The sequence below is a fragment of the Pezoporus wallicus genome, unplaced genomic scaffold (genome assembly GCF_028554395.1).
Source record: "Pezoporus wallicus isolate ANWC-B61680 ecotype Strahan unplaced genomic scaffold, APGP_CSIRO_Pwel_v1 scaffold_7736, whole genome shotgun sequence".
Lineage (NCBI taxonomy): Eukaryota > Metazoa > Chordata > Aves > Psittaciformes > Psittacidae > Pezoporus > Pezoporus wallicus.
Genome location: NW_026636574.1, coordinates 2,412,051 through 2,439,108, shown reverse-complemented (window position 1 = coordinate 2,439,108; position 27,058 = coordinate 2,412,051). Strand labels below are relative to the sequence as shown.

Genomic DNA, 27,058 nt, shown 5'->3' with positions numbered 1-27,058 from the left:
GGTGACGTAGCGGGCTTTGTGAATCGCAGGCTGAAGTTGGGTTGAGGCACGGCAGGGTAAATGAGGATGCTCCGGAGACAAAGAGACTCGGAACGGGGCTGGCGCGTTCCCGGGGGGGCCCCGAGGCGGTTGTGTGGGGTGGGGGGTACCCCACAGGGGCCCTGAGGTGATGGGGTACGTGCCCCACAGCGCCACGGGCAGCACTGAGCACAGACGGAGCCTGTGATGGAGGTCACTGCACGGCCCCCTGGTCACACGCAGCAGCCGTGAGGGGATGGAAACGTGTTGGATCAGAGACAAAGGCAAGGATGGAGACAGGGCCAGGCAAGGGGCAGGCACACTCGGGGGGCAACGGTACCCATGGGGAAAACTCGCTTCTTCTGCAGCCTTCAAGCACCGTCGGGGGGGGCAGGCAGGAACCTGCTCTCTGGCTCCGTGACCGGTCGTGGACCGCGCAGCACAGCTCAGCAGCATCACATACACAGTTCCCTTGCACAGAGACCAAGTGTCCCCCTCGTCTCATCCCAAGTAAGTTCTGAGGCAAAGCACTGCAATCCACTGCGAGCCGGGGCACAAAGACACTGCGGAGCCTTGGATGCTCCTTCGGAAGCCAAACCTTGCCATTAACCCTCCCTTGCTGGGGGCTTTGTTGTGGTCTCTCTACCCCTTCCCTTTCTGAGCAGTGCCGGGGCTGTTCTGAGCCCGCCTGGGCACAGCACTGCAGTCACCCACCCCTCAACTCCACAGCTCCCCACTGCAACAAGCCTGTAACGTCTGCTGACAATTAGGAGTGATCATTAATGAGACCCTGAGGTCTCTAAAGCTCAGCAGGGTGCAGCTGCTATGGAAGCACTTCCCCATACAAAAATGACACAGAACAAAAGCCACAGCATCCCCAGGGTGGCAGCGAGACCCAGAGCATCCCTCTGCCACCGAGTGAGCCCGGTAATGTCAGCCTCTCCTTCCACCTAAGAGGTGAGACCCACGACCACACAATCACCCATCCCCTTCAGGTCAGACTTCGACTCATGGCAGGCAACAACACTGCCAGCGAGGGGTGCAGAAGCAGAACAAGGGCTGCACAGTGATGCAGGACTGCAGCTTGGCCACCTCTGGATCTGGTGTGTCTGAGAAAACACTGGGGAGCAACAGCAAAACAACCTTAGAGGCTGAGTTTGACAGGCGAAATGAGGGTGGTTTTCAATCACACGGGCTCAATCCGTTAATGTAACACCACTGAAAGCCCCCCGAAGACCTGTTAAGATGCAGACCAGTGCGTTGGAACCATGTTAACCTGCCATAGGGATGCTGGGGGGGGCAGACCGAGGATTACTTATTGAAAACCCAAGTCATTTTGTCCATCAAGAAAGCAAAAAGCCCTGCAATAAAAGCAGTCCCTCCTGGAGGGGGCTGATCCCCTCGCTCACAACTGCAGTCAGCAACAGGCACTTGTGCTAAGACGTAAAGGGCTCAGTCCTACCCACCCTCCATGCACGCTGACACCCATGGCTCTGAGGGGGTAACTGAAGGCAGGATGCAGCTCAAGGGGGCCAGGTTTATTACTCTAGGCGCAGTACAGTGCGTTAGTAAAGGCACAAAGCCCTCAGGGATTGGATGTTTTTTAAAGGTGTGACCAGAGTTTTGCCATCTCTGGTCACAGAATGCATCGCTCAGGAATGAATGAAGCAGCAGCAATCCTCAGCAGACCCAACCTTACCATTTAAAGGCACTTTTTTCTTAACCTTAAGCCTTAGAATGGGAAACAGGACAGAAAGAGGCATCCCCCCAGAGACTGCACTTTGTTTCCCCAGCCCCACTTCACCGCGTGGAACGACAGCAGGGCGCATCCTCACTGCATGGCCACCCCTGCAAACGAACAGCCGCACTAAAGGCAGCAGGCATGGCATGAACTTGAGCTAAGAGCTGCAAAACCGCAGTGGATTCAGCAGGTTGGAATCCCTGACACGCTCACAGGACACTGTGGCATTGAGCATTAACCAGATCTCTCTGGACCCAGTGCTGATTCAGTGTATTAAATGCCCACGCTAAGGGCTCGAGGCTCTTTAACAGTTATTTGGTATGATGACAACCACAAAGAAGTCCTATCTAAAGAACTCCTTACAGCTTCTTTCCCCCTTGTGCTGCTTCAAAAGGGAGAAGGCTCTTTAGGAGAAATCTCCCTCTGTTTTACTTGCTCTTCACACTCAAGATCCCTCCTTACCCCATTAAACCAGCTGAAGTCCCTGGGATGTCTCAGATGAGCAGTGGCGTGCAGGGACAGGATGGTTATCACCCACTTCCAGGCTGATCCATGTACTGATCACGAGGCTCCATCAATAGCATCTCAGAGGCAGATTTTAACGCTCCCACTCAGATATAAAAGGCAAGCTAAGGATGCAACAGGGATGCAAGAATTCAGCTTTGCCACAGGGGAATGAGTCTGTTTCAGGGGTATAAACCCCTCGAACCACATCAGAGAGAAAGCTCCGCAAGAGAAGACGTCAAAAGCTGGCAATAAACCCTCCAACCCAGCCCCAGGCTTGCTGTGCGGAAAGACTCCACCTCCTCACAAAACACAGCTTTTTATTTCCATGGAAAATAAAGACACGTGGATATCCTAAAAAGTTTGGGAAAATCTCTGATTTGGTGCCTGCAAGGAGCTCGGCCAATCTGGGCATGGATTTGGCTGGAATTGCTCCTTTTCCTAATGAGCTCTAATCCCCCACATGAAGACAAAGAACCATCAGCATCACAAGCCCCATCCCAGACACGTTCAAAACCATGGAGGAGGCCAAGAAACACACGGAGAATTCAAGCCCTTTGCTCTGAAACAGGGGGAAAGAGACTGAGAAGAAACACAGCACCTTGGGCTGCTCCAGTGCTGCCTTTCAGAGGCTCCTGATCCCACGGAAACGAGGATGCAGTCATTCCAAAGCGGGTTCCCAGGGATTCCTTTCACCTCATCCCAGCCACAGGCACCTGCTGCTGCTTGCGGATCTTGTTGAACAGCTCCATGTACTGCACCATGGTGTCCGAGGGGCTGTAGATGCTGTCGTGCTTGGTGCCAAACACAGAGGGGAGGCCGGGAGCGTGGCTCCCCATGAAGCTCTGCATGAACTCCATGAGCAGGCTCCAGCAGTCGTTGGCTATCACACACGGGCAGTACTCCACCTGGCAATGGAAACCACAGCCCTGAACCTCTTCCTTCTCTCCACCTCCCCAGAGAATGCTTTGCACAAAGACACCTAGGGATATTTAGCATTTAACAAGGATGGACAAATAGACATGAACAGGACATGCTGGGAACATAGAATCATGGTATGGTTTGGGTTGGAAGGGACCTTAAAGCTCATCCAGCTCCAACCCCTGCCACGGGCAGGGACCCCTTCCACTAGAGCAGCTTGCTCCAAGCCCCTGTGTCCAACCTGGCCTTGAACACTGCCAGGGATGGGGCAGCCACAGCTTCTCTGGGCACCCTGAGAAGCAACTCTGGGCAATCCCAGCCTTGGGATTTAAGGACTTCAGTGGTTTTCTGAGTCTGGTCCCAAAGCAGGAGTAGCTGCAAATGCAAATCCTGGAGGAACTCCTCAGAGCAGCAGCGAGACTGCCTGCAAATCCCACCCTGAACTTGAGCTTAGGGTAAACCAGGTTCTGTTCAACCCCGGCTCAGCAGCAGCACTAATGCTGCGACACGGGTGTTCAGTGCAGCAGAGGAAGGAGTCATTCCCCAGCGCTCTGCCTGCTGGCCAGGAATGAGCAGGAGCAGTGGGATCATAGCTGTGGATCAGGTAATGGGATTTGTGTGCTTAGAAAAGCTGGTTTTGAAGGACTTTTCAGCACCTAATTCCCAGCTATCTTAAGGACCGTTGGGTACCAGTCCGGCGGGATGCCTGATCAACCTCAAGCGTGCTCCTAATGCTGCACATTGAGACTTTAGGGAGCTTTTTAGCCTGGTTTGGTTTGGTTAGTGACACTTCAGCGATGCAGAAGGCACAGGGCATTTCTCCTCTCACCAACATGGCATTTCCCTGCCTGCAGCTGTGCTTCAGGCCCTTCACATTCAGCTTCTCACCTCCACGGATATCCCACGGGCGCTGGGGCCCATGGTGACCGTGCCCACCTTCACCAGGAAGTCGCAGTACTGGTAGCGGGTGCCCCTGGTCTCTATCTTGTTGGCTTTGGCGTTCTGGAAGAAGCCTTTGAGCTTCACCATGAGGATGTCGAAGTTGGCATCCGCGATGAGGCAGGGGCCGCTCTCGAAGAGCGCGAAGCAGCTGAGCGGGTACTCGGAGTTGTGCATCACATACATCAGCTTCCCCGTCTGCCCTGCAAGCAGACCAGCGGGATTTGGGCTGCGAAACCACCACTCCCGTGCTTGGTGGTGCTTTAGAGCAGCATCCGGTTTAACCTTGTCCTCCGGGTGCCTTTCATCCCCGGGTGCCGCTCACATGCACGGTGTCAGCAGTGAGCAGAGTGATTTGGGGCTTAAGATTAAACGTTAAAGAGGAGGAAAGAAACCAAACCTGCAGCTCGAGGATAACACACCAGCACCCCCGGGGGGGCTGGAGGATGCGCTGGAGCCGAGACCCCCAGGTCAGCAGAGAGAAGAGGAGAAGCCCCGCTGCCCATCACTGACCCTGGGTGCCGATGGTGGACGCTGCCGTGTGGTAGGTCTCGCAGTCCACGCAGAAGGTGCCCTGCTTCTCAGCGCCCAGCACCTCCAGCTTCCGCGTCAGGAGCTCCACCGTCTGCTGCACGCTCTTCCCCTCCGCCACCGGCACCTGCGACACGCTGCAACGGGGGAGAAGGAGGGATGAGAGACCCGGTACGGACCCGACCCCCCCCCGGTACCCCCATTCCCCACCGCCTCCCAGCCCCGGTACCAGGTCACCCCCATCCCGCCCGCACGGAGCCAACGCCGGAAGGGGCCGAGCCGCGGCGGCGGCCCCGGAAGAGGCGGCTCCGGCCGCACACGCGTGGTCCCCGGTGCCGGTTCTTCGCTCCCCAGCGCCATGCCCAAGGTGCGGCGGACGCGGGGCCCCGGCCCCGGCCCCGCTCCGGGGCTGCCGCTGGCGGAGCAGATCCTGCGGGAAGCGGCTCCTCGGGCTCCGCGGGCGGGCGCGCAGGACGAGGATGAGCGGGAGCCGGGCTACGTGGACGCGCGGCTGTCCCGGCGCATCCTGCAGCAGGCGCGGCGGCAGCAGGAGGAGCTGGAGGCCGAGCACGGCCCCGGTGTGCCCGAGCAGCGCAGCACGGCCCTGGGTGAGCCCCCGGTCCCGGCCCCGGTCCCCAACGCGAGAAGCCCCGGGCTCAAGCAGCGCCGGTCCCCTCCGCAGGCCCCGGTTCCGACTCGGAGGACGATGAGGAGTGGCCGTCGCTGGAGGCGGCGGCGGGGCGCGGCGGGGAGGTGGCGGTGGACCCCGAGGACGAGGCGGCCATCGAGCGGTTCATGAACAAGAACCCGCCGCTGAGGTGAGTGCGGCGGCGGGCGCAGGAGAGGGACCGAGCCGGGGGTCGGTGGAGGTGCTGAGCACGGCCCTGACCCGAGCCCTGCCGCAGGCGCACGCTGGCGGACATCATCCTGGAGAAGATCACCGAGAAGCAGACGGAGGTGGACACGGCGCTGTCGGAGGGCTCCGGCTGCCCCGTGCCCCAGCTCGACCCCCGCGTCCTGGAGGTCTACAGGGGGGTGCGAGAGGTGAGGCTGCCGCAGCTCTGTCCCATCACCGTTGGTCGCTGAGCACCCAGGCTGCTGCCGGGTGATGCTATGGGCATGGGGTGATACCGGGATGGTTTGTGCTCACGGGGGATGCTTTGGCGTGGTTGTGAAACAGGTCCTGGTCTTGGTGCCCAAACGTCGCGGCTTAGTCTTTTATCTGCATCTTTTTAGGTGCTGTCCAAATACAGGAGCGGGAAGCTCCCCAAGGCATTTAAAATCATTCCTGCCTTGTCCAACTGGGAGCAGATCCTCTACATCACGGAGCCGGAGGCATGGACAGCGGCTGCCATGTACCAGGCCACCAGGTGAGGTGGTCTCTGGGATGTTTTCCCTGTTTCTTTCCATAGCTGGACCCAGGTTTGCAGAACCTGTCCCCTGCCTGGTTCCATCCTCACTCTGTGCTTTGCTTTTCCCAGGATATTCTCATCCAACCTGAAGGAGAGGATGGCCCAGCGGTTCTATAACCTGGTGCTGCTGCCGCGGGTCAGGGATGACATTGCAGAGTACAAGCGCCTCAATTTTCACCTCTACATGGCTCTGAAGAAGGCTCTGTTCAAGCCAGCAGCTTGGTTCAAAGGTACTTGGGTTCTCTGGGAGGTCGGTGGCAGGTTAGGAACTGTCTTGGCTCTGATCTGGGTCTCGTCTGGCAACCTGAGGTTCAGGGCTGGTGGGAGCTGCTGGAGGAGCTGTTCTTTCCTGGGTTCAGATGTGATCCAGGGTGGGAGAAGGGGCGATATCACAGGGTGATGGTGAAGGACAGGAGCTGCCTGACCCTTCCCTTCCACAGGGATCCTCATCCCGCTGTGCGAGTCAGGGACCTGCACGCTGCGGGAGGCCGTCATCATCGGCAGCATCCTCACCAAGTGCTCCATCCCCGTCCTCCACTCCAGGTAAGGTGCTGGGTGGCAGAGCTTCTCCTTAGAGACCCCAGCTCGATGCCTTGGGTCTCCCCTTCGGCATCTCGGGTTGGGATCCAGGGCTCAGCATTTACCTTTGCCACCTCTGCCCCCGTGTCCCCGCAGCGCGGCCATGCTGAAGCTCGCCGAGATGCCCTACAACGGCGCCAACAGCATCTTCCTGCGCCTGCTCATCGACAAGAAGTACGCGCTGCCCTTCCGCGTGGTGGATGCCCTCGTCTTCCACTTCCTGGCCTTCCGCACGGACCAGCGCGTCCTGCCCGTGCTGTGGCACCAGAGCTTCCTGGCCTTGGCCCAGCGCTACAAGGAGGACCTGTCCTCGGAGCAGAAGGAGGCTTTGCTTGAGCTGCTCAAGTTCCACAGCCACCCGCAGATCTCACCGGAGATCCGGAGGGAGCTGATGAACTCCAAGACTCGGGATGTGGAGGATCAGCAGCCTGCAGCCATGGAGTGAGCAGGGACAGGGGGGGAAAGCCACAGCTTGAGCTGCTCCCGGGATGCTGCTGGATGAAGTTCTCAGTGTGTGAGTGAAGCCGTGAGGAGCTGGGCAGGAGCATCCAGCCAGGATCCTGCTGCACCGAGTGCTGTGCCCATAGAGCTGGACTGTGCTCCCTGTGGCGGGCAGAACCTGGTGCCATCAGCGCCAGGGAGGGTTTGGCTTGTTCCTGTGTTGGAAAATAAACCCGGAGCAGTGTCCATGGTTTTAGATCCACGGCTGCATCCTGCGTGGTCCTCCCCTACCCCATCCTGTCCCCAGCAGGTGGCAGAGCAAAGCCACCAACCCCAGGTACTGCAGAGCTGCAGCTTCAGTCACTGTGCTGGTGCTGTCCCCAAATCAAAGAGGGAGAAGGGCCCTGGCTGTGGCTTATTCCCTCTGTGCTGCTCCTGCATGATTGGGGGGACAGGGCTGGGACCCCCAGACTGTTCCCAGAGCCCAGAACCACTCATGATGGCAGGGGGCTTGGAACTGGATGATCTTAAGGTCCTTTCCACCCCTAACTATTCTATGATGGGGAAAAGCAGCCCCTCCTCTTAGTGCCTGAGGGTTTCGCCTTTGATCCCCCCATCCACAGCCTGCACTTTCCTTCCTGCTGACTCCACCACCAGTGCTGCACTTCCCGTGGGGATCCACCACCAGAGACACTGCAGGGTTTATGCATGGCAAGTACCCCAAAACCAGCACGGGCTCCCACAGCCACAACCCACACCAGGCTCTGCTGCTTCCTGTCGCTGCTCTCCAGTGCTGGCACCTTCTCCCATGGCAGCAGCAGCAGCTCAGTGCAGGAAGTGACAGGGGCTGCTTGCACCCCGAGTGCCTGCTCCTCGGCTTCCTGAGCTTTATCTCCTTTACAGCAGCCAGAAGCTGATGAGCACGAGCGATAGCCCTGGGCTCGTGCTGCACATCCAGCAAGCTGTCACCCTCCTGCAGCTGCTGCTCCAGTGCTGCTCAATGGGCCCGGGTTTGGTTCTGCATTCACCCCCCAGCATCCCTGAGCTGCTCCAGGGGCTCATCAAGCACAGTGCGATCCCCTTACACCCCACCACAGCTGGAGCTGGCTCCTGCTCCCCGCTTCATCCTGTGGCCGCAGGAAACACAGGGCTGGAGCCCACAGGGACCCCCCCCTCACTGCCAGGGTTGCTCCATGGGGTGACCCGAGGCAGGGCTCTATAAGGGAAGAGGAGGCCAAGCACAGCCCCAGGTCGCAAAGGGAAACCCCTGAGGCCTCCACACTTGTTCATAAAAGACTTTATTGCAAATCCCAGACACTCCTCTGATGCTCCCAGCAGCGGGAATCTCGCCTGTGAACACCAAACCCACTTTACTCTTAAATTAAAACTCATTTATATATATATATGTATAAAAAAAGGGACATTTTCTCTGTGGACAGACAGGCTCCGTGGCCCCGCGTGCAGGAGTTGGTTCTCCTCATCCCAAGGAATGGCAGCCCATTTCCCACCTGGAAAAAGACTCTTTGTTCCTAGTAGCATCCATATAGGAAGAGTTCTACCTCCTTTTCCACATCCCCCAGGGACAGCGGCCACGGAGCAGCACCAACCAGCCTGCCTCAGCCCTAAAGGGTCTCTCTGGCTTCTCCTGGTCAATACAATTCCAGTCTTGAAGGGGTCTCTCTTAGGAAAGCAGCATTAGTTTTTGCTGGGTTTTCTTTCTTAGAGGAACACTTTTTATCCAAACTAACAGACAGGATCGACAATACACAAAAAGCAGGAATTGCTTCTCAAGTGCGCAGCAAAATCTCCACCTTCCCACTGGGATCCCTGTGGGATTTACTCGGCTCCCGGCCCCGAGGCGTGGAGATGCAGCTCAGACTATAGCAGCAAATGTATTTCTTCAACCCTAGTCTGATCTAAGCTACCCGAACCACCAACCGGCCTCCAAGTGCGGCTCCCACTGCGCAGGGAGCTCGGGAAGGGGATGAAGGGGGAAGGCACTCAAAGGGAAGGAGAGGAGAGCGGCAGAGCCCTGCGAGAGGGAGCTCCAACTCTTTCCCCCCCATTCCCAGCAGTTAACAATAAATTAAGCAGCCTCAGCAGGCCCAAACCTCACCTGAGCCTGCTGCCCGAGGCAAGGGCTTCGCTCCTGCCTTCCCCAAGCAAGACACCCCCCCCCCCCCCCAAAAACCCCAAACCTAACAGCAACAAGAAACAAGCCCCACGTTTTGCCCTCCAAGCAGAAGCAGCCACGCCACCCCCCCAAGAGCCAGAGCCCTCTGGCACGAAGCAATGGGGACCAAGGGACACTGAGCCCCTGCTCCCTCCTCCAGGCCCCCAGTTCTCTCCCTCAAGCCATGCGGGGCTGCAGCCTGCGGAGGGAGTTGAAGGATACAAGGAGTCAGGTCAGGTATCCAGGGTCGGAGGCTCTCCATGATCAATGCCCCACACAGGGCTGGAATTCATCACAGTGAACCCCCCCCCTTCCCAAGGAGGTGGTGAACAGCAACGTGAACTGAGCAACACTTTACAACTTCATTTTGGGTCCCGCTGCCCCTTCCCAACATCTCCTGGGCCCTGGCATCACCCAACAACGCTCGCTTCACCCCAGCTACCTGCAGCACTGAGAACCAGCATCCAGCTCCACACTGCCCGCGAGCAGAGCACATCCTCAGCAGCCGGGTGGTGCAAGGGGAGGGGGATGCAGCGACCCTTGGGCGTGCAGGGCCCGATGCAGCGGGGCTGGGCTCTGGGGACGTGGTGGTGGTGGTGGGGTCACAGGTTGACATCCGTGACGTCTGTCGGCGTGCCGGTGGGCTGGCTGCCCGGGTACGCGGCGCTCTTGGAGGCCCGGAGCTCCTGCGGGGTTTGGGATGCCTGCTTCAGGCTCTCGGCTAAGGCTGCCTCGATCTGCTCCTGACAGGCCTTCAGGCAGTCCTGCGGGAGAGGGAGCGACACGAGAGCCCTCAGTTCTCTGCCTTCCAAGTAGCTCTGGGCTTCACGTCTGCCCCATGGAGCATCTAAACACAAAGCAAAGAAGCCTTTCTCCAGCAAGGGGGCATCTCCGGCTTCTCTGGACTTTAGGCCCTGTGTTCTGGTTGCCTTCTCCCTGCTTGAACACATCCTTGAGGAACAGACATTGTGCCCATCAGAGCTCCCAAGAGGAGTCGTGCTCGTGCCTGATCTGCTCCATCCTGGGTACAACAGCCCCGTGCGGGCGGGTGTCAGCCTTTACAGGCACCCAACAGCCACAGCACCACACACCTGGGTCCTTACTACAACAAAGCAGCGGCCATGCAGCTTTCCACGAGGTTTTCACCCTCCTGCTCTGCCCCTCTGTGACCGGCCCCCAGCACTGGGGACACCCCAGGCCCCAAACAGGAAGGTGCAGGGGGCTGCGAGCAGGGGATTTTATTACAAATCAATTTATTAGAATTAATAAGTCATATAATTAAATCACACACCACCCCCCGTTTTCTCCCCACAAGCTGTAACCAGGAGGAAACTCCTCCACTTGGACACCAGGAGCCATAGGAGCCATCACAGGCCAGCTCCTGCACCCACCGAGGGGCCATTTCACACCCCAGGGCTGGAGCTGGACACGGGCGCCCGTTGGGGATCGTCACCCCCCAAAATCTCTTACCAGGAATCACCGGCGGTTCTTAGAAACTGAGAGAGGATGTGGTGAGTGAAAATAGCAACTGCCTCCTCCCTGCCCCCAGGCCCGGGCAATAGCACACAAACACAGCCTGGTTTGGGTGGGAAGGGACCTGAAAGCTCACCCAGCTCCAACCCCTGCCACGGCCAGGGACACCTTCCACTAGAGCAGCTTGCTCCAACCTGGCCTTGAACACTGCCAGGGATGGGGCAGCCCCTTGGCTGTGCACAGCCAAAGCTGGAGCTGCCTGGGCCCTCTCCAGTGAGCAGAGAGCGCAGCAGGGATGCTGCTGGGCTCCATTCCAGCTCCCACCTCGGTGCCTTCCCTGCTTCCCACCTGTCCCGTGCCCCAGCCCCTGCCCCATTCACCACAACAGCAGCTTGGGAGCAGCCGGCGGCTCTGCTCCCCGCTTTGAAGGGCTCTGGCAAACAAAACAGCTTAAAGCTGCACACAGGGATCAGGACCCCCCCTGCCCGTCCCTCCCTGCATGGACAAAGCCTCAGCCCAGCTCCCAGCACTGGTGTCAGGGGACTGAAACCGACCCCGTGCCCGGCTGCTGCCTCAGGGCTGGGGCAGGATTGATCAAAAGGGGCTCCTGGCATGAGAAAGGCTCTGGATTACATCCTGCACTGGGAGTGAGCTGGAAACAGGGAGCCCGGCGGGGTCCCCCTGCCCCATCCAAAGGGCAGTGGGAAGGATGGCTCCCGTCACCGCAATATCCCCAGCAAAGCTCCTGCATCCTGACCCCCTTCCCATGGGAGCCTGGGCACCTGCAACCAGACACCAGTGGAGGGGAGCAGATGCTGAGCCCAGCTTCTCCCTCTGCCCCATCCCACCTCGTCAACCTGATCCCACCAACACCTGCCTGTGCAGGGAACAGACCTTCCCCTTTGTGCTGCTTTTCAAAGGCTCTGCGCTTGCCCCAGGACTGAGGGTGATGGCTGCATTTAGAGATGCTCACTCAGCTCTGGGCACTCCTCAAACCAAGATCAGCTTCATTAGGAAGAGCCTGACTTCATAGAACCAGAGATCAACCACGTTGGTAAAGACCTTTAAGTCCAACCATTGCCCAGCACTGCCAAGGCCACCCCTAACCCATGGCACTGAGGCCTCGTCTCCACGCTGTGTGAACACTTGCAGGGACGGTGACTGCAGCCCTGCCCTGGGCAGCCTGTTCCAATGCCTGAGCACCCTCTGGGGCAGGAATTGTTCCTCAGCTCCATCTAAACCTGCCCTGGTGCAGCTTGAGGCCGTTCCCTCTTGTCCCATCCCTCTAAGAGGAGCAGGCAGGGTTTCCTTGGGCACTCACCACCTCGGTGCCGGTGATGCTGGCCAGGAGCTCGGTCATGGCCTCGCTGCTGAAGTCGCTCACAGAGACCGTGAGGCCGTGGATGGCGGCTCCGATGCTGCCCGTGGCGATCATGGATGGGGGGTACATGGCAAAAGTGTAGTCTAGAGCCAGGACAGGGACACAAGGGGTGGGAAGAGGCAGCAGTTAGTAAGGATGCACACGGGCCTGCAGCTTCCCTGGAGAACCAGAGGGATCACACCAAGGTGCCTCTCCCACTTAGCACAGAAACCACAGGAGCACAGAACGCTTTGGGTTGGAAGGGACATCCAAGCCCCCTGCCCACAGCACCCCAGGGTGGCTCCAGCAGGAGCAGGCACCCACCTGTAGCACACAGGGCGATGAAGGTCTGTGCGTGCTTCTTCACCAGCTCCATCTTGTCCTTCGGCAGTGGGAGCCGATAGAGGATGTAAGCCAGGAAATCATTGGCGATCACCGAGACCAGGTCCCACTTTAGCTTCTCCAGGACCAGAATCTCCCAATCCTGCGGGATCAGATGGACAGCACGTTCTACAGTGGGGCTGGGGCAGGCTCACTGGGTTCAAGGGCAGATAGGACCAGGGCTTGGGACAGTAGAGTAGTGCAATCCAGGAGGCAGGGAAGAAAAGAGGGAACATCCCTGCTCTGCAGCTATGGCACAAACCCAGCCTTGAGCTGTTGTAAAGCCAGGAGTAAAGATTAGCAGAGAAAATGACAGATCTGGCTTCTGCTTCCCAAGGAGCAGTGGGATTAGTCTTTAACACTCCTCTGCTTTGCCCACAGAGGAGAAACCAGAGCAAGGAGCAGTAGGCACCATTCCCATATTCATTCATCACTCCCAGTTAGGTGCTGGGTGCTGCTGTTGTCTCCGTTCATGCTGTGATGCTCTCCGTAAGCATCTGAGCAGAGGTTTCTGCAGTATCCTTCCTGAGCAATGTGCAAGCTGGGAAGAGATGATGGGAAAACCGAGTGCCCCCATGGATTTCAGCTGCTCCTCTTCATCTCTTCCAGCGCTGGGCATTAGACCCAACACCAAGCACTTGGCAGCAGCATCACCCGACAAGTCCTGGTGGTACCACAGAGGTACCAAAGCACCCATCCAGTCAGGGCAACCCCATGATTAGAGCCTCAGCACCAGATCTGGGTGCCAGCATTCAGCTCCCTGCTCTGCCATCAATGTCAAGGTCTATGTGACTCAGCTACAGCAGCAGCTGAATCCAGCTCAGACACCCCATGTCCCCCCCCTTGCCAGCAGGCCCTGCAGCTCCAGGTCTGGCAGGCCAGAGCTGAACTGGGATTTGTATCAGGTAACTCCATTTCAGGCCCTGGTCCTCCCCAGCAGAGCAGCTATTCTTCCCCCAGCAGTTTAGGGTTACAAGGGCAGTGCTGCTCACCAGGGGCCTGCACAACAGATGGGGTTGAAGAAGTGAGATTTTCCTAAGGGCACAGCTTCATTTTCTCCCTTTTATTTCTTAAACCCACGTTTCCCCCTTACACAACAGCACCCTTTGGAGTTGCTCAAACTGCAGCATTGCTCAACCTGCTCAACCCCCTGCGAGGCCAAACGTGCCGGGTGCCATTGCCCTCCCTGCACTGCTCCCACCAGGACACGCTGCTCTCCCACATGGGTGCCAGCCTGCCAGGCCCAATCCATAGGATAAAAGCAAGAAGAAACCTGGGGATGAGCTCCAGAGCCTGAGGATCACAGCACAGGTCACTGAGTGCCTGGTTCAGCCTGGGGATGGGAACAGAGGGATCGGAACACAGGGGCTGGAACAGGGATAGGGCTTGGGGAGAACACACCAGTGGTGAAACTGCAGGAACACAGCAAGGACAGAGCCCATGGAGATGGAGAGCTCCATGTGTCGTCCCTGTCACTCACCTGGAACCCACCAACGGCAGGGAAAGGTGGCTGCTGGCTCCTGCATCAGCCCAGTTGCCTGGGATGGGGCCCAGGACACTGCTGACACCTTCAGCATCACTGCCCAAGGGTGAGAGGTGGAGGCAGCTCCATAGAGAAGGACAAAAGGAGGACTTGGAGACAGATGCTCCCAAAGCAATGCCAAAGGGGATCACCACACCCCAGAGGAGAGCCTCTGAGCAGAGGCAGCACCAATCCAGCACCATCTGGGCTCTTGCTCTTTAGGCCTATCCTCCCAGAGCATGCGGTGTCCACACTGGTGTGGCAGAGCTCCTGGCCTGCTGGGACACATTCTGCCCTAAGGAGAAGATCCAGGGTGCAGAGCAGCTCAGCCACGCGGAGCTTAGGGAAGCCTCTCTCCTGCCAAACCACCCTGCTCCTCTCCTGCTATCCCTGGGGACTTCCCGCTTTCCCAGCAGCGTGTCCTTATCCCTGAATCCCTTCATCTGTGGAAGCAGCAGAACAAAAGCTGCAGGAGACAGGTCTGCGCCTGCAAACATCCTCTTCCTGGCATTCTGTTTTGCACCAAGTGAATCAGTCTCTGCCCAGCTAATGGGAGAGAAGAGGAAAAGTGGGAAATGTCCCTTTGTTTCTGTGGCCTGCAGAGCCCATCCTCCTCATGGAAGGGCTGCAGGCTGCCCACTGAGCATCCCAGAGCTGGGAATGCACCAGTTCCCCGGGCGAAGCTCCCCAGGCCTGGCCAGCATCTCCAAGCTGGAACTGCACAGCAGCCAAGCTTCCCTCTGTGGGCTCGCTGCCCTGAGCCTCCTGGCTGCATCCCACAAGCACACAAACAAGAGGAGGAAAGCAGTGACCATTTCCAAGGGGATCTCAGAGCACTGCCCTGCTGCAGTCCAACAGCCTCAAGCCCCGGTTGCTGCTGCGCTCCCTTGCTGACAGGCTCAACTCCCAAGCAGAGACTGGTTCACTCCATTCAGAGCTCTGCAAACCCAGCCTGGGCTGTGACAGCCCCAGTGGCCTCTCCCCATGCAGTGACAGTTGCTGTGTTCACCCCTCACACCCCTGCGCCTACAGGGAGCCTGTGAGAAGCCCTCTGGTGAAGGCCAGCTCCCCCCCTGCAGCAGCACTGCCTGCAGGAGAAAAGGAAGTTGTGCTCGAGTTCCTCACCCCACTTGATAAGGTGCCACCTCACATGAGCCCCGGCTCGATGAGACACTGCCTGGTGCGCTCTCCAGCTGACTCAAAGAGGCTGGAAGATGCTGCTGGTGCTCTTTGGCACCCACCCAAGCCAGTGCTGAGACTCAGCTACAGAAATGAGCAGCTGTGAAAGTCCATGTGCAAGTATTTAACGTGGGGCGAATGTTTGCTTCCAGTGTTAGAGTCTGACAAGGTGCCAACATCAGGTGCAGGAACAGCCACATCCATCCAAGCAGAAGGTAGAGCAGTGAAACATGATTGTGATGGGAAGTGCTCCATCACAAGCGAATGTCCCTTCCCACTCAGCTCTTGGCTCCTTCACTCCTGCTGTCCCTGCTGCTCCCTTCAGTACCTACCCCATGGCTGGATCCTGATGTCGTTGCCAGGCAATACCTGGCAGTTTGCAAACAGGACCTTAGGTGAAGGATTTCAGCAGCAAGCTAATGTACTAGGAGCAAAGCAGAGATGAAGGTGACCTACAGCTGCTCTCCCAACCTTCTAGCAGCAAAACAGCCTCTTGCAGAGGCCAGAAAAGCCTTTATACGAAAAGAGAGGTGGGTTAGATAATGCCCTCAACGGAAATCCAACTTCCTCCAACTGGACAAGTCCCTTGTTGCATCATTTCCTTCTCCCTAGAATAACTTCACCAAGATTTTGTTTCAGATGTGGCCCTTCTAAAGCGCTGAGCTGGTGTCAAGCATCCCGGCAAGAGGAGGAAGCAAACCACTGGGAATGGGAGGCAGCTTCCTCTGCAAGGCCGGGAGGATGCGCTGCAAGCCGGAATGGCAGCGATCCATGAGAAGAGGCCAGGATGCACCATTGTCCAAACCTTGATGAAGAAGCTCCCCTTCCCCTCCCCACCCTTTTCCACTACAAGACTGTGAAAGAGAAGTGACATTAGCACAGAAGAGGAAAAGAGCAGCTCGCCCGGGTTTTGTAATCGGGGTATTAACTCTTGTCAGGTCCCAAGGCAAAGACAAACCCTTCATGGCTCTTCAGATATTGCTTCCACTCCCTCTCTACAATGGGGAGCAGTGGGAGACTGGAGCAAGATCTGCTCCAAACAGGGTTAAACAAACAGGGTGGGCAGGGAAGGATGATCCTGGGCTATGCAGCATCTCCTGCCCAGACATCCACAGACACCTCAGGGCTGTGGCTGCTCATGGTGCCTTTGCCAAACACTGAGAATAAACCCCTGTGCTTTCCCCTTGGGAAAGAGAAAAGGGATCTTATGTGCCTGGAAAAGCTCTCTTTGGCCATCCCAAGAAGGTTCTCTTGACCCCCAAAATGAAGCCATTCTTGTCCATCTCTACTGCATATCGATTCCAGAGCAAGAGCAAAGGAAAGGCTCCAGAGATGTTGCATGGGCTCTGCCTGCCCCTCAGTGCTCTCCTCTGGAAGCTATAAACACAGCTCAAGATTCAACTGAATAAAACCAACCTCACTGAGAATAAAGCACCAAAACCACTGGAACGAAGCACAGAGAGAGGTGTGGAGCCGAGGGGGGGTTCCCAGCCTTCTCTGGCGCTTGGAAAACCCACATTCACAGCAGAGTTCCCCAGTTAGCAGAACTGGCTTCCGATTCACACCTGAAAGTGTTGCGGGTTCCCTCCCACCCCGGGGATCATCTCACCCACCCCAGCCCCCCCAAGAGGTGCTTTAGAAGGCTCTGACTAACCCTGAGAACCTCTCGCAGGCAAACGGTCTCCAGGGTGTTTGTCACTCGGAGCGGGGCGGCCGTTTCCTCCTCAGCTACCGGCACAAAAGGCCCCCAGGAAAGGGGTTCTGCAATTTCCACCCCGCCTGGCAAAGCTGAACTCAAGAGCTTTGGATCTTTGCTTTAAACTTGTATCAGTCTTGAGACTGATTTTACCCGTTAACTTTCCACTTACAGCTTCATTCCCCCCCCACCCCGCTGCTTGGAAAGGAGTCTGTCACATCACAGCTTCCCATGGCAGAGAGGAGGGAAAGGTCTTCACCAACAGACATCACACCCAGAAGGGCAAGGAGGAGGAAAGGTTGCTTGGAGAATGCAGAGCAAGGTGAAGAAGTGAGGAAAGAATAAGAAGAGGAGGCATGGAGGCAGGGATGCTGCCAAGCAGCAGGATGCAGGAGATAAGAGAGCTGGGAGGAGGGAGAGGGCTCTTGGAGATAGGGGTGGTTACCACGAGCTGCTGAGGCGTGATGGAGTTGTCTGTGTAGATGCAGAGCTTCTCCACGGTCAGGGGCATGGTTTCTCGTAGCTTGGAGGCCAGGAGCATGCAGACTGCTCCCAGGAGCTGCAAGTGGCTCTTGCGCACGGGGACTGAGGACAGGTAGCGATCCACGTAGTTCATGGCCAAGGGGAAGACCTCTTCTTCACACTTCTGCTCCTCACACACCTAAGGACAACAAGGAAAGAAGGTCTGAATGAGCACAGGACTCCCCAGAGCCTGCCTGCACCACAGCTTCAAAGCTCCTGGTTGCGATGGAGCTTCACACTGTATCTGCAGGGCTTCAAAGGCACCTTAGAGCTAAGGAGTAAATTAGCTGCAGGTGTTAAGCCCATGATTTTGGTGGGATTACACCCAGCTGGAGATGGAACAGGGCAATTCCACCTGAAATGGTGCAGAAGAAAAGTCCTCCGCCCTTGGCCACTTGTACCACAGCCATGACCAGAATGCAGGAGCCCTGCATTTCATCCTCTGCTCTTATTTCTCAACCAGTATCAAAACACTTGTCATATTTTACTTCCTTCTTTCAATGCAACCATAAAAAACACTGTGGTTTCTCCTCACAGAGCAGCCAATGCCACCATTCTCCTTCCAGCAGCACCGAGGACACTGACATGCACGGTCACCATCACTGCCAAGTGTCATCTGCCTCTTGACTGCCCATAGGGCTTCACAAAAACCAGGCTCCAAAGCACCACTCCCTCAACCACCCCTCTCAGAAAGGGAATTGCAGAAACAGAACAATAATAGCAGGGAAAGGGAAAAAAAAAAAAACAACTCTAAAAGCAAGATGGTCATTATTTCCTTTGACAGAAGCAGCTTTTGCAGCAGCAGCGGGGTGTGGAGCAGGCAGGCTCTATCCCATGTCATTTGTCCTTTGCAGATCTGCTCTTTCTCTGTTGAGGCTTTGGCCACCTCGTGGAGAGGCCCATGAGATTCCCTCCCTGACCCCCCAGAACTGCATCCCGTAGAGAGCCCCATACAGTTTGGATTTAGGGAAGTAAATGGCAGTGGTGCTGCTTTCCTCCTTTGAGCGGGCACTTTCAGCCCTGCCCAAGCACTGCTGAGCTCTGCCCAGTCGTGGGGAGCAGGAAGCAAATGGAGGTGCCAGCAGCACGGCAGTAATGGCACTTGGGCCACAACAATCCCATGCAATGCTCCAGGCGTGGGGAAAAGGGCTCGTGAAAGGCCTGGAGCACAAGTGTGATGGGGAATGGCTGAGGGACCTGGGGGGGGGGGAGTTCAATCTGGAGAAGAGAAGGCTTAGGGGGGACCTAATCACTCCCTACAACTGCCTGACAGGAGGATGGAGCCAGGAGGGGCTGGGCTCTGCTCCCAAGGAACAAGAGGAAACGGCCTCAAGCTGCACCAGGGCAGGTTTAGATGGAGCTGAGGAACAATTCCTGCCCCAAAGGGTGCTCAGACATTGGAACAGGCTGCCCAGGGCAGGGCTGCAGTCACCGTCCCTGCAACTGTTCACACAGCGTGGAGAAGAGGCCCTCAGTGCCATGGGTTGGTGGTGGCCTTGGCAGTGCTGGGCAATGGTTGGACTGGATGAGCTTAGAGGTGTTTTCCAATGGAGCTGGGGCTGTGATTCCAGCAGCAGCCGGCGCGCAGATACCGCCCTGCTGCAGGCTCCTTCCTCACCCAGCAACTCCCCCCATACCGGAGACCCGACCTCCGGCGAGCCCTGAGGCTTCGGGGCTTTCCTGTCCCCTGGGTCGTCCCTCGCACCCCGAGTCCCCAACGAACAGGGGGGGACGCTCCTGCCCCGCACTGCGGCTGGAGTGGGGCAGGCAGCGTGGAGGGGGGTGCCCGTACCTCCAGCATCCAGAAAGCCAGCATCTTCCGCATGTAGGGCTTGATCTCCCGCTGCACGCAGTGGAAGTAGGAGGCGCGGGGACTGTACCGCTCCTCCAGGCTCAGCAGGTTCTGCAGCACCCGCCGGTCCCCCAGGAGCTGCGGGTCGTGCTCGGCGCGGGGAACGCGGGGGACGGCTTCCACGCACAGCAGCTCCATGGGCGCGGCGGGCAGGGAACGGAACGGAGCGGAGCGGACGGGAAGGGGTGAACGCAGAAGCAGCCTCCCCACCGGCTCCGCGGACGCCGGGAACAGGCGGCGTAACCCGAGGGGCGGAGCCACCGCCGCCTCCAGCCAATCAGCGAGCCGAGCGGCAACGCGCCGAAAGCGGGCGGTGGCCACGCCTCCGGGGGCGGGGCGAGAGGCGCGCCGGCGGGCTGACAGCACGTGGGGCCGCAGCGGGGCCGCTGCTGCCATGTTGGAGCGGAGAGGGAGCGGACACCGGGACCAGGCCCCCCCCGTCCCTCCGCGGCGGCACCACGTCCCTCTCCGGTACCCCCTTTGCTTGCAGGGTCCGCTGCCCGCTCAGCGCAGGGCAGGCAGGCTGCAGAGGGACAGCCTGGGGGCTGCGGCGAGGCTGCTGTCAACCCAACCATCACAGGTCTAAAAGCAGTTAATTCAGTATTTGCTCCTCTATCTTTTTTTTTTTTTCCGTGTGTGTCTGCCCCAAGTCCTTCAAGGCTATGAAAACAATCAGCTGTGTACATACTTGGAGCCGGTCCCTACAAAGGCTTCCACAAGTTCCCCTCGTGTTACTCCTGGTGCAGCTCCACAGGAGATAGCGACCTCAGTGTCTGCCCAGATAAGGCTTTGTCAGGCTTGGCTGCGTTTTCCGAATAATTAACAATTGTTTGGAAATGCCTTTGCAAACTGTACACTGAGCAGCCATTCCTCTGGGGATTTCAAAGTCTTTGGGGTCAGTTTGCACTGACTTCCACAGTGCAGGATCTGCTCTGTGCTGGTACCTGAGTTCGGTGCTGGCTGACCCAGCAGTAACTGCTTTCTAGGCTGAGAAGGTGAAGGCTGCCACTCGGGACACGTTGCTCTGATACGGTTTATACCATACAACAATTCTCGAACTGGAAAGGGGAATGGATTGCCTTCAAACCTGCAAATTAAAACCTCCTCGGATTAGCTCAGGGGTCTGATTTTAATGTGAGCTCCCAATCCCAGCTCCAAAAGCAACCTGCCTGATGGAATGACCAGCCTGGATAAGCCTCCTTGGCACTGGGATGGTGCCACAATGCAGCATTTGCAGCAGCAGTTGGAACCAAATGATTCTAATCACAAATGTGAGAGGTGGGACCCGCAGCAGCTCCTGCTCTGGGCTCCCACAGCCACTCCTGGCTGCTCACCCAGCAATGGTTCCATTGTGCATGGATGGCCCTGTCCATCAGTTCCCAGCACAGGATTCCTGGGCACAGGGAATGGGATGGACACAAGCAGGAATCCTGCAGCCCTTGGGGAGCAGACTGCTCCTGTTCAGAAAGAAAATGGAGCAAGGAAGGACTTTTGGGATGCAGCACCATGCAGAGGGGACTCAGTGGAACACCCGACTGGTTCTGCTGGGGTATCCCTCACTATATACACACGTAACATAGTTTTAAGCCAAGGACCAAAGCACCAAAGAAGTGATGAGCCACAACAGCCATTCCCCCTCCCACAAGTCACTTCTCTGGGTGTCATTTTGACACATTTAGTACTTTCCCTGCATTTTTAGGCATCTAAAAAGAGTCTCTTAATGCAGAACAAACACACCAAATTAATAAGCATTAAGTAAAACAAGACTGAAGCCTTTGTTCTGCCTCCTCAGTATTTCTGTTGTTGTTGCAAATGGAAAACATCTTTTTGATCAGAGGTTGCGAGGTTCCACTGGTGACAGTGAACACAGGTCACACACAGAACACACACCAGAATCCCCTTTCTACACATGGCTTTGGTTTTCTGCAAGGGATGTGACGCTGCCTGAGAACATCCAGCACGGAGATGGGAACGGGAGGAAGGAGAGGGGGTGAATAGATTGATCCCATCCCTGCTGCTTAAAATGAAAAAGAGGAATTTGAGAGGAGATTCTCCCATCCCTTTCCCCACTTCCTTTCACCTTACAAATAAATCTTCAGTGGTGTGGGCAAGAAACATCTGAAGAAGCTATGGGATACATGTCTGCGGACCAGTCAGCTGCTTTTAATCTGCGATGACCCCCCCCGGGCTCTTTCATTGTGAGCAGCATCCCCCACTTGTGAAGGGAAGAGAAGGGCCCCATGGCCCACATTTATAGTAAAAATAGCAGCTATTTGCTTTAGTCAGGCAAAGGGAAACCACAGCACTTGGGTTCTTGGTCCTTCTGGTTTTTGGGCTGTGCCTGTTGAAATTGAAAGTTCTAGGCCTTTTCCCAGACTTGATGGTCGGTGACCCAGTGCCTGGGACACCACTGGGCTCGGTGGCCACTGCGCACACAGCGGCACAACAGGGTCCGTTGCACAAGGAAGTGTTCCCTCCAGATGATGACTTGGCAAAAGCGAGGCCTCTGCAAGCCACAGGATCAGGCTTGGAAAGGGCAAATTACAGCCTGTGGGTGTCCCAAAAAGCCTCTTGTGTGGGTGTGCGGAGGGAAAAGAGAAAATTCCAGGAAAGCCCAATTTTGGTGGCTGCTGTGCAGAGATAGGCAGCTTCCTGGCTTTGGCGACATCAGGAAAGGAAATTCCTTCCGAGTGAACTTGAAAACCCCTGATGGGCTCCAGACTTCCAGGATCTCCAACCAGCAATGTTGTTCTTCGCTGAGTCATAAGGGAGGGCATTTTGGGGTTATGTTGATGATGAATTTAAAAGAGGGACCAGCAACTGGAGCTTTTAAAGGGGACAGTGAGGATGCTGGGCTGATTCTGAGGGGCTGCTGGTGTCATTTGTTGGGATGGCCATTCAACAGGAACACATCCATAAGGTCTTTGCTCCAGGAGGTTTTGGTCCATGTCACTGTCTGGCGATGCAGGCTGTCAGCCAGCAGGATTTGCACCTTTTCTGCACTGGTTTCTATGTCTTTTAGATCTACCTTCAGCCCAATTTTGTTCTACCAAGAGCTGAGCGCTCTTCCTCCTGGGTCATATTGTGACTACAGTATCATCGGTGATATTGAAACGAAACTACTTAACATACACCGAGGACTTGAAAACCAAATCCAATGAGCAAATAACTATATCATTTGCTAAAGGAAATCCCCCAAAGAGAATGAAAACCAGGTACCATTTTGTGAATGTGTGAGAAAGGGTGAAGATGGTATTTCGCACTTTATGGTTTCGTGATTTCAAAGCACTTCAAACACAGAATCCCAGCCTGGTTTAGGTTGGGTTGGACCTTAAAGCTCCTCCAGCTCCAACCCCTGCCACAGGCAGGGACCCCTTCCATAGAGCAGCTTGCTCCAAGCCCCTGTGTCCAACCTGGCCTTGAACACTGCCAGGGATGGGGCAGCCACAGCTTCTCTGGGCACCCTGTGCCAGCGCCTCAGCACCCTCACAGGGAAGAGCTTCTGCCTAAGAGCTCAGCTCAGTCTCCCCTCTGGCAGGTTAAAGCCATTGCCCTTGGCCTGTCCCTAAAGGCCCTTGTCCAAAGCCCCCTTTGTATTTCTTGTAGAGCCCCTTCAGCTATTGGCAAACTGTTCTATTATATCTTACATCCAATTTCCCCCAAAGGGGAGAGATTTTTGCAACTATTCCCAGCAGGACCAAGGGCTGTGGCACACAAGGGCTGGTGAGGATGGAGCAGAGGAGCCGGTCAGGCCAGGGTGCACATGAGTCGCAGCCCATGGGCATGGGGAGCTGAGGGTTTCCTGCACTCAGTCCCATGCTCAAACACAAGCCTGCTTTCTGCCCCCAGAGCTTTCCGCATCTTACTCATTCCTAACACAGAAAAAATGCTTTCACTGAGCTGAAGGGAAGTTTGGGTTGAGTTCAAGTTTAACATCTCACCCCAAGGACGTGTTTCCTAATACCTTTCCCATTACTGGCAACCACTGCATTCCCTTTCCTCTGACTTGGTCAGGCTTTTGAGTGTAACTAATCACTTTGGGGTGATATCATCTGAAAACCCAGCCTCAGCCATGCTTAGATAGATCCGGTGATGATGAGGATTCTGAAGAAGATAAAACTTGCTGCTTTGAAGGCCAAAGTGCAGCTTTTCCATTAACTGAAAGCCCCATCTTGGGCCAATTGTCTCTTTAAACAAAACTAAAACTAGGACTGTTGATGCTCTTGGGGTTTTTGCTCTATCCCTGCACCTGAGCATGCCTGTTCTTGGGCTATAGATCAGCTTAACCTGAGATTTGGCTCCAAATGAGCCAGCCCAGTTTCCCTCAGTAAACCATTGAGGCCAGCAGAGATTTCAGTGTAGTTTCATCTGATGTTTTATGGGAAGCATTAGGACAGCTTTGCCTTCATCTGTGATTTCAGCAGCCGGTTTCTGCCTTAGTTCCTTTTCCTAACAAAATCTAAATGAAGTCACCTTTTCATTGCCTCAGACTCATGAGCCACCCCCAGGTGAAGGCTCAGTTTTGCTCCCAAAAGGCACATTTTAGACACCAGCCAAATTCAGCTGGTAGAGATTGAAAGAAAAGAGCAGAGAAGAAACATGCAAAGCTGAAACCAATCAATTTCAGAAGGCAAATGGGGCCTGGAAAGCCCCCCGGGGGGGCGGAGGGATATATTTAGTTCATTTCAGGGGATTATCTGTGGCTGCCAAATATGCAAATTGCTATAAAACACTGCCCTGCAATTTTACATCTCCAACACATCTCTGTTACAACACCCTGCCCTTGTCCATCCTTCCTGCCTTCCCCTGCCCTGAACTCATCTCCCTGCCCACGTCTTGCATAGATCAGATGGCTTTGGGTTTCTCTAAGAGGTTTTGCTTGCACGACACCATGCAGCTGATGTGGCAGGAGCAGGGCCTCTTTGCCAGCACAAGTGCCAGGCAGTGGGGCTTGGCCAGCTCCAAGCTTCCCAGCGGTGCAGGGAGAAAGGGAATGTGCTGTGGCTGTCCTGGAGAAAGAACCAGTCCTGCCTGGGGAAGTGAGGAGGAAAGGGAGACCTTAGAGCAGCTCCAGTGCCTAAAGGGGCTACAGGAAAGCTGGAGAGGGGCTTTGGACAAGGGCGTGAAGGGACAGGCCAAGGGGAATGGCTTTAACCTGCCTGAGGGGAGACTGAGACGAGCTCTTAGGCAGAAGCTCTTCCCTGTGAGAGTGCTGAGGCGCTGGCACAGGGTGCCCAGAGAAGCTGTGGCTGCCCCATCCCTGGCAGTGCTCAAGGCCAGGTTGGACACAGGGGCTTGGAGCAAGCTGCTCTAGTGGAAGTGGTCCCTGCCCGTGGCAGGGGTTGAAGCTGGACTGAGCTTCAAGGTCCCTTCCAACACAAACCAGGCTGGGATTCTATGATTCTATGAAGGGGGGACTGGCCCAGCTGGAACAGGAGCAGGGAGAAAGGAAAATCCTTTACCTCTGGGAGTGCATCAGGACAGGGCAGAGGGCAGGTTCAGAGGGGTGCCAGTAATGGGCAGGCAACATCTGAGCAGGTGAGTTGAGTCTGTGCTGGATGCGGCTCCTCAGAGGGAGGACGTCCTGTGTGCATGGGAGTGTTTTGGGGGTAGAAAGAAAACAACTGCTACCCCAGGGACTCCCCCCACTTGGGGTGCACCTGATTGTATTTGCTTCAGCACAGGCTCAGGGACTTTGAACTAGAGGCAGACCTTGAAGGTAGAAGCCTTTACCAAGAACTGGCTGCTGGCGCTCGGTTCGCCTCTGGTGTAACTGAAAGGAAACATCTTGTACCAAGGCCACAGCAGGCAGAATGTGCCTGAGCAGCAGCCGGCACTGAACTGAGCTGCTCTCACCTCCAGTCCTGCAGCTGTGTGTGGTGGCAGACCCCGGGGGACCATCCCAAAGCCACCACCTCTGCTGCCAGGCTGGCTTTACCGTGCACAGCACACGTGTCCTCCCCAGGCAGGGAAGGAAGGATGCTCATCCCACCGCTTCAAACTGCAAAGCCAAAAGGGGAGATGTTTAGGACCTACAAACCATAGTGATCAAGTAGGAGGGAAGAGGAATGTCACAGCCCTGTGTTAATAAATGGAGGTACAATCCACACAGCATCACCTGCAGCTTTGAAGACAAGGCTCCTGCTGTAAGTATGACACAGTGCTGGCAGAACACCCTTCCCTGAAGGCACAAATGTGGCTGTATTTCTTGTGACTGTCACTGCCAGGTAGTTCTGTATATCCCAACAGATGCAGAGAGATCACATTCCCTGAGATGCTGTAATAAAATCTGGATGCATTTCTCCCAGCAGTTCTGATGGCTGGATATTATCTACATATGCTTCTGCAACCATGTCATCAGTAATTACTGCCATTAACAACACACTCGTGCAACACACCCTGCAAACACATACACAGCACCGGGCAAGGAGCATCCCCACTGCACTGAGGCAGATCTTTGGTGGAGTGATTCCAGTGGTTGCCCAATACATGAACCATTTCTTCCGACGCTCACATCTGCTCTGAGCCCAGGAGTTGCTCCTCCTGCCCCCTCTGCCCTCTCCTAAGCACCACAGTGGCAAAAGATGTCTCCTGAACATCATAATATCCTAATAATTATATCCTAATAATATATCCTAATATATATATTAGGATATGTAATATATTAATAGAATATCCTAAGCTGAAATCAGAGGTTTCTATGGCTGGCTGAGTTAGAAAAAGTAGCATTGTGTCTTACTCAACTATTGCTACTAGAGCCAGGCTTCAGGCACCCTAAAAGCAAGTCCACAGCTTGTGCTCCTGCCCTGTACCTGTGAGCAGAAACCCCATCCTCACTGCACTACTAGAGCCTGAGCAGAAGAGCATCAGATTCACTGCAGCACACTACCACAGTCAGCCTCCCACCAGGATACTCTCTGTAGCAATTCAAACAGGAACTTCCTACTGCGAGCTGACAAACAAAAGGGTTCCTGCAATCAGGCATGAGTGCTTCTGAGTTTGTTTCAGTAGCTCTTGAGCATGATTTAGAAGGTGAGCTGGCAGACCATGGCCTCAGAACAAGTGCTGACATCTGGGCAGCGAACAGCCTGTGCCAGGGGCTGAGCCAGACCGATTTCAGGGTGAAATCCAGCTGGATAAACTCTGCCCTGGCTGCTGCCACAGGGCTGATCCCTGGTATGTGCTTCACACTGAAGAACACGCTGGTGCTACCTATATTTTGGAACTACACACCATAAGCTGCTGGGGATGGAGAAAAGATGAGAGGATGGCAGCAGAGGAAAGCAGGAGCATCCATGCTTACCTATGAGGGCACTGGAACGACTTCCTCCTTGCTCCCAGCAGATGAAGGCCAGGCCTTGACAGGGAGCCATCACCTCCCTGATGATCTTCCACAGCAGACAAGGGGATCATACAACTGTTGTTGGCTCTTCACCTCCATGGTGGGGGAGACTCCCTGCTGCACAGCCACCTTGCCAGTGCCGTGCAGGCCCAGGGCAATGATAAGTGCAGAACTGCTGCACAGCCCCATCATCAGAGCTGCTGCTATCTGCATAGCTCTGGTCAGGAGCACAGAGCTTGTCAGCCCTACCAGGAACCGTCAGTGCCATAACAACACCTCCTCCTTCCTAATACAGCTGTGCCAAAGCCCATTGCAGGCAGCTGATGGATGCTGGCCCAGCAGCTTTAGAAGCAGCTGGAGATGCTGAGCTTGAGATGCTGGTTTGGACCCATAAAGGTGTTAGGCTGCCAGGTAAGTGGCTGTCACTGGGGCACTGCAGGGATTACTGAGCTCTGCCAGCGGATGTGACCTC

The 27,058-nt window shown here is 56.0% G+C and overlaps 3 protein-coding genes across 6 annotated transcripts in view; 1 reads left to right on the top strand and 2 right to left on the bottom strand.

The window, feature by feature from the left end:
- Positions 1 to 2,566: 2,566 nt before the first annotated feature.
- On the bottom strand, positions 2,567 to 4,953 carry MED20 (mediator complex subunit 20). 2 transcript variants are annotated; one of them, XM_057400806.1, is made up of 4 exons: positions 4,884 to 4,953; positions 4,637 to 4,791; positions 4,073 to 4,326; positions 2,567 to 3,171 (listed from the first exon to the last, which is right to left on the bottom strand). In XM_057400806.1, exons 1-4 carry the CDS (start codon positions 4,895 to 4,897, stop codon positions 2,956 to 2,958), a joined length of 639 nt encoding a protein of 212 aa, XP_057256789.1. In that variant the 5' UTR covers positions 4,898 to 4,953; the 3' UTR covers positions 2,567 to 2,955. The 2 variants fall into 2 exon arrangements, with proteins under 2 accessions (XP_057256789.1, XP_057256790.1); XM_057400807.1 differs by lacking the exon at positions 4,884 to 4,953 and having other exon boundaries at positions 4,073 to 4,321; positions 4,637 to 4,829.
- Positions 4,954 to 5,012: 59 nt separating this feature from the next.
- Positions 5,013 to 7,356, top strand: BYSL (bystin like). The gene is made up of 7 exons (XM_057400805.1): positions 5,013 to 5,262; positions 5,337 to 5,472; positions 5,560 to 5,698; positions 5,891 to 6,024; positions 6,136 to 6,296; positions 6,507 to 6,609; positions 6,742 to 7,356. Exons 1-7 carry the CDS (start codon positions 5,013 to 5,015, stop codon positions 7,088 to 7,090), a joined length of 1,272 nt encoding a protein of 423 aa, XP_057256788.1. The 3' UTR covers positions 7,091 to 7,356.
- Positions 7,357 to 9,856: 2,500 nt separating this feature from the next.
- Positions 9,857 to 27,058, bottom strand: part of CCND3 (cyclin D3) — a 32,510-nt gene continuing 15,308 nt past the window's right edge. Inside the window, exons 1-5 of one of the 3 annotated variants that reach the window (XM_057400801.1) lie at positions 19,185 to 19,403; positions 17,316 to 17,531; positions 12,417 to 12,576; positions 12,054 to 12,196; positions 9,857 to 10,023 (exon numbers count right to left, since the gene is read on the bottom strand). In XM_057400801.1, coding sequence (XP_057256784.1) covers positions 9,862 to 10,023; positions 12,054 to 12,196; positions 12,417 to 12,576; positions 17,316 to 17,531; positions 19,185 to 19,382 — 879 coding nt within the window. In that variant the 5' untranslated portion in view covers positions 19,383 to 19,403 and the 3' untranslated portion in view covers positions 9,857 to 9,861. Of the gene's footprint in view, positions 10,024 to 11,496; positions 11,754 to 12,053; positions 12,197 to 12,416; positions 12,577 to 17,315; positions 17,532 to 19,184; positions 19,404 to 27,058 lie in introns of those variants that run through there. The other 2 variants (XM_057400802.1, XM_057400803.1) reach the window with 2 other exon arrangements.

Bases quoted from the DNA above. Each gene is read 5' to 3' on its own strand.
- BYSL (XM_057400805.1), top strand. From the start codon at position 5,013: ATGCCCAAGGTGCGGCGGACGCGGGGCCCCGGCCCCGGCCCCGCTCCG. The intron at 6,025-6,135 runs GTGAGGTGGTCT...TGCTTTTCCCAG, and splicing joins GCCATGTACCAGGCCACCAG to GATATTCTCATCCAACCTGA. The intron at 6,610-6,741 runs GTAAGGTGCTGG...GTGTCCCCGCAG, and splicing joins ATCCCCGTCCTCCACTCCAG to CGCGGCCATGCTGAAGCTCG.
- MED20 (XM_057400806.1), bottom strand. The intron at 4,327-4,636 runs GTCAGTGATGGG...GTCTGCTTGCAG, and splicing joins GTCCACCATCGGCACCCAGG to GGCAGACGGGGAAGCTGATG. The intron at 3,172-4,072 runs GTGAGAAGCTGA...TTCCATTGCCAG, and splicing joins CCCGTGGGATATCCGTGGAG to GTGGAGTACTGCCCGTGTGT.